This window comes from Helianthus annuus, chromosome 1, assembly GCF_002127325.2.
Source record: "Helianthus annuus cultivar XRQ/B chromosome 1, HanXRQr2.0-SUNRISE, whole genome shotgun sequence".
Lineage (NCBI taxonomy): Eukaryota > Viridiplantae > Streptophyta > Magnoliopsida > Asterales > Asteraceae > Helianthus > Helianthus annuus.
In genome coordinates, this window is record NC_035433.2 from 87,596,503 (window position 1) to 87,602,222 (window position 5,720).

At 40.8% G+C, this 5,720-nt stretch overlaps 1 protein-coding gene across 1 annotated transcript; it reads right to left on the reverse strand.

Moving 5' to 3' along the window:
- Positions 1-2,000: 2,000 nt before the first annotated feature.
- LOC110871477 (xyloglucan galactosyltransferase MUR3) lies at positions 2,001-4,541 on the reverse strand. The gene has a single exon (XM_022120209.2). It carries the CDS (start codon positions 4,177-4,179, stop codon positions 2,287-2,289), a length of 1,893 nt encoding a protein of 630 aa, XP_021975901.1. The 5' UTR covers positions 4,180-4,541; the 3' UTR covers positions 2,001-2,286.
- Between the last annotated feature and the right edge of the window lie 1,179 nt (positions 4,542-5,720).

Below are 5,720 nucleotides of genomic sequence, written 5' to 3' on the forward strand. Positions count from 1 at the left end.
ACTACTTTATATAACTTTTATTTATGTTTAAAAAATTTATTTTTTTTATTCGTGTGTTAGTTTATTGCGTCAATGGTTTCTTGAAGTACTTGATAATTTAAATTCTAAATTTAATAATTACTAGACATGTGTAATACTTATGATATATATCCATCACAATAATGTTACCATAAATATAATACGAATAAGAAAACTACTAGAAACGAGTGCCGCAATGCAAAATGTCACCCCTGCCGCATCGCGCGGACACCCTACTAGTTGATTGGACTGGCCTTTAACTATTTGAAACACTACTATAAACTTGACTTTTTTAGAAAGGCCAAAACCACTTTACGGTTTTGGCCCAAGACAAATACCCTATTCGTTAATCCGTTTTGTTAGCCCTTCTTTTACCTGTTTCTAAGGGCGTGCATAAAACGGACCAACCCGAAAAACCTGACCAGACCGACCCATTGTAACCCGGGCCCAAACCCAACATTGGGTACACCCCTGACCCAAAAGGCCCACATCACACCACAATACAAGTCTTGGTTGTTATAGGCTTGGCACATCTTCTAAGGTCATCCGGTATGGGGATCATCGGAGGGTCATAGAGGTGCCACCTAGGACCATTCCCCAACACCCTCCCCCACCCCCCGAGCCTAGGCTCGTTGTGTAGATGGGCTATCCCACAAACTCCACGGACCACCTGCTTTTTTTAATTTCTTTTTGATTTTTTTACCCCCCAGTCAAGTAAATAAAAAATAGGATGGGAATGATGGGGAAGGCCATCATCACACCCATAGGTTGGTGATGGAGGGGATAGTGACATGGCAATGATATGGAGGGTGGTGATGGGGGTTTTGGCTCATCAGCGTATTGGATAGCCTAAGTTCTAACTCATCAGGCATCAAGCCATCAAGGCGGTTCCTAAGTACTGGTCTTGAAAAGTATTACACGTCTGTTCCTTAGACGACACGAAGTGGGCGTGGAAGCCAGTCTACGCCAAGCTAACCACCCCGTGTCCGGCATGGAGCACGACGTTGTGGTTGGGGATTGAGGATCTCCACCGGCGTGGGGGCAAATGTGTGGGTGAGGTGGCGACGTTTCATTGGTGGGTGGATTTTGGGTTGGTTTTGATTGGTTAATGTTTTTTTTAAATAAAAAAGCTACTTTCCAAGCCCCGTTCCACTCCTTTTTTGCACCACGCCAATTTTCTGACGCGTACTGATGTGGTTGTCACATGTCGCATAACACCCCAATTTCATGCCCCTCCACACCCATCGAATGGTCTTATAAACATTATAATTTATATCCATAGCATTAAGATAATCCAAACTGGATCTTTGTTTTTTAAAACCCACCAAAACATTTATCGTTTAATAGATGAGCAAATACACAATTTTTGTGATTCAAATTCTTGTTTGATTAGACTTGGCTGATAGGTCTTTATGGACTCTCTTTAACTTAAAGTTCATTACATCAAATCTTTAATCCACAATTTTCGTAATCAGACACCTAAGTAATTGTTTTTTGTTCAAATTCAACAAAAAGTAGTGCGGTTCACAGGAAACTTTCTTCCCTACTGGCACCACAACATTAGTCAAAAACCTCAAAATCTAACCTGAGTGCACTTGCAAAACTGTCAAAAAAAAGGTTCCAGTTAATGTTGTTATTTTATTCTAAAACATTATGTGCATGTAAGCCTAATGTGACAACCAAATGTTTGAATACCATATCTACTCTAAAACGAGGTTCGACACTTGTATATTTTCAAGAGCGCCTCAACAGTCGAGTAAAGGTGGGTGCCAACCGCGCTTATTAAAACTTCTTTTTTTTCTACTTATTCTTTTTCGGTTACTGTTTATTCAAAACAACTTATTTCAATAACAAATAATTCGATACGCACTTTGGATAACCAATTCCAAATACGCTCACAACACGCACACAAGAAAAAAAATCAGTAAACAACCCCTTACGCCCCATAAATTATGGTCTAAATGACCATCTGAAAAGAGCAGTAAAAATGTAAACTTTTCCTTTGGGCATTTTTGTTTCAAGTGCTATTAAAAGACAAACAAAAGTTCATGTAAAAGCATGTGTATATAAATATCATTACAAAGAATCAACAATCTGACAAAATAAAGTAACTATATATTAGTGGAAAATTTATGATTTCTCGTTTCCGGCTTCAATAACTGAATAAGCAGGCCACAAGTAACCTCTAATATGAAGTATCAACTGACATTTAATTTTAAGCAAACATAACTAACCTCCATTACATCTTCATGCTGCTATTTGAACCACTCATGAGTGCTGTCTTTGCTCGTTTTTCCAAGAATTCTTTGCTGCTTCCGCTGAAGAACCAGAACCGTCTGAATCACTGTTTCCATCATTCGGTTTTGGTTTAGAGAAAAACGGGTCCCATTCATGAACACCTACATATTCACCTTCATCTAACAAAGCATACTTCCAACTTAACTCCTCGATAAAATCATCATTCGTACGGCCTTCAATAATGTCTTTTCTCATTCTCGTCACTTTGTCTATAATCGCTTGAACAGATACATCAAAAGCATCTTTATGAGAATCCAATTTTGACCGCGGGTCTGCGTATATTAACCTCGGAATCAGATTTATGACTTCCTCCCTCATCATTTTGACCTGATCCGGAGGGATTTGACTTAATCTTTCTTCTATACTGATATTTCTCTTACGAAGATCATCTTCCGGGATGAAAACCGAATACTTTGTGTAATTTTTCGGAAGATGCCAGGTGTACTGCGTGTATGCAGAACCGGGATGAAAGAAAACCGGGATACAACCAGCTAACATCGAGTCAAAAGCTGATCGTCTTGTGTACGAATCGCCTTGTGGTTGTAAACAAAAAACCGAGCTTTGAAACATCTGCATTATACTACTAGGGGAATGACACTTGCTTTCACCAAGATCGCATTCCAAAAGCTTTCCGACATCCGAATTCTTGCATTGATCGATAATCTGACCCCTAATCGATTTCGGATTATCGGGACGAGGTGCTCCAGCGAAACAGAAAAGCCATTTTCTATCCAAGTTCATCATTCGATCCTGCCACGCGAACACTTCAGCGTCTTTCGACGGATGAAAATAAGTTGGATACGGAATCGCAAAATCGTTCGCGTTCCATGGACTCGATTCCACAACAAGCATCGACATGTTTTTAGCAGCCGGTAAAAACAAAAGCTTGTTCCCCCAATCGGTTTCTTCTTCACTCAATCTCCTAAAATCCCACGTAATCCTACCCGCAACAAGAAAATGATCTTTACCCCCCATTATTCCCCACTCGGGTCTCTTCTGTAACCAATCGACAAGATCAAGAGACGCAGCATCTCTCATCGATATATTATACCCCCAAAGAAACCTCGCGATATCAAAACCGGCATAAAAAGGGACGAATATAGCCGCGGCAAGCGAAGAATCTTTAGTCAAACACTCATACTGCTTCATCCGGTTACTAAATATAACATCCACCGCAAACTGATTCGTCGCATACCACCCATTATCCGAAAACACACCTTCCGTATTCTCCAACGGAGGCCCAAGTCCAGCATTCGTCGTGAACTTACACATGTTCGTCCACTTGCTAAGACTCCTACACTGCTTAAGCATATCTTCGTTAAACCTCGACGGAAGATCATGCACATACACATATCTCCCACCACAAGGATCACTTTTGTTCTCTACGGTTTTCAACGCCTTCATAAACGGAAAATCTTTCGGCTTATTAACATCCTCAGATTTCTGTTCAACTACAGGATCTGTAACCGAATTATCAGATTTCTGTTCGGTTACAACCTCCGGTTCCGAATCCTGCGAATTTTCAACCGGATCTGTAACCGAATTATCAGATTTCTGTTCAGCTACATCCTGTGTATCTAAATCTATATCTCTAATCTCGGGTTTATTATCATTCGCTACACGATCGATGTCAACCGGAGGGTTCGAACGAATCACTGGGACAGGATCATGAGTTCTAATCTCGGAACTAATGGAAGTAACTTGAAAAGTTCTACCACCAATAACAACAAAATGAAAGTACAATAAAACACCCCAAAAAAAGGCACAAAGTAACCCTAACACACAGATTCTAGAGTGTTGAGATTTGTTATTCCCCTTTTCCATACGATCTGCTGGAAGATTCACCGGTGAACGGCGTCTCATCAGATTATTAAATCAACAAATCACAAACATAACGTAACAAACACGTAACCCTAACAAACACACAAACACACAAACGAGCGAACGAATGGAATGAATTGAATGAATATAGATCACACCAATTGAACAAAAGGCTTAATGAAGCATAAATTGGAGGCGATTGGTGAAATTAGGGCACGAAATCTGGTGAATGCAGTGAGAAATTGAATGAAATCAACAAGTCAAAATCAATCAGATCGAGTCAATGAGAGATTACCGAATCATGAAGTGAATGATGAAGATGATACTTACAGGATCCGATTGATGAAGTGGAGGCGATGATGATGATTATATATATGTGCAATCTGGTGTCGTGCTGTGTAGTCAGTAACATAATAGCCGGATAGGCGTACGTTAGCTTGATGAGGTGTATTTTAGAGTAAGAGAGGCGTATGTTAGCGTAATGGGGGTGTATGTTAGTGCAACGAGGCGTATGTTAGTGGGGGTGTGTTCAGGGTTGTAGTGAACTAATGACTAGGGGTGCAAACAAGCCGAGCCGAGCCCGAGCCTTACCTTAATTGAGCTAGGCTCATTACAACTTCCTGAAGCTGAAGCTCGGCTCGATTTTAGTAAAATTAAAACTCGAGCTCGGTTCGAAAGCTTGATCTAAGTATCTATAGCGCGAGTTAAAACAAGCCAAAGCTCGACTCGAGCTCGCTTGTGGCTATTGTTGAGCCAAGGCTCGACTCGAGCTTGACTCGACTCGAGCTTGGCTCGACAGATGCGGAACTCGATTAAAAAAAACATCTAGATCATTCAATAAGTAATAGATAGTTTAAACCCTAAAGTATACTAAGCTCAATAAGGCTCAACGAGCCTAAATGAGCTACACTTACAAAGCTTGATATCTAATCGATCCTAATTTCAAGCTCGGGCTCGAGCTCGATAAAGCTCGGCTCGATAAGGCTCGGCTCGTTTGAACTTTTTATCGAGCCGATCTCGAGTAGCTCACGAGCTGCTTGGCTTGTTTGCACCCCTAGTAATCATGGGCGGACCTTGCCTTTGGCCAGAGGGCGGCCGCACCCCTTGAAAAACAAAATTTAGCGTATATTTTAGGCAAAAAACCCGACCGTAACCCTTGAAAATATGATTAAACACCTCATCTGCACCCCTAGCAAATAAAATCTGGGTCCGCCACGTCTACTAATGACTTGTAAAATGCAACTAAGAATAGGAGGGGCGTAGGTTAGTAAGTGGAAAAGAGAACACCAGTGGCGTAGGATAGCGGTGTAAGATAGCGGGAAGATGTAAAATAACGTGTAGGGGTGTCTCTATGTCTGTTTCCCCAGGACGGTGTCGGTGACCATATAACTATAGGCCACGTGGAATAATGACGTCAGAAGGGATTGGCTAAAAATAACAAAAAGTAAAAGAAATTAATAAATTGTTGACTTGTCATGTTGCTGAAATTAGAAATAATTTAATAGCAAATGAAAAAGTTATATTTACTGATGTGGGGATGGTGTTTCTGGCTTCTGGAATGAAAATTGACTCTTGTGGGTTGA

What these genes read in the sequence shown, in the direction of transcription:
- LOC110871477 (XM_022120209.2), bottom strand. Translation starts at nt 4,179, where the DNA reads ATGAGACGCCGTTCACCGGTGAATCTTCCAGCAGATCGTATGGAAAAG.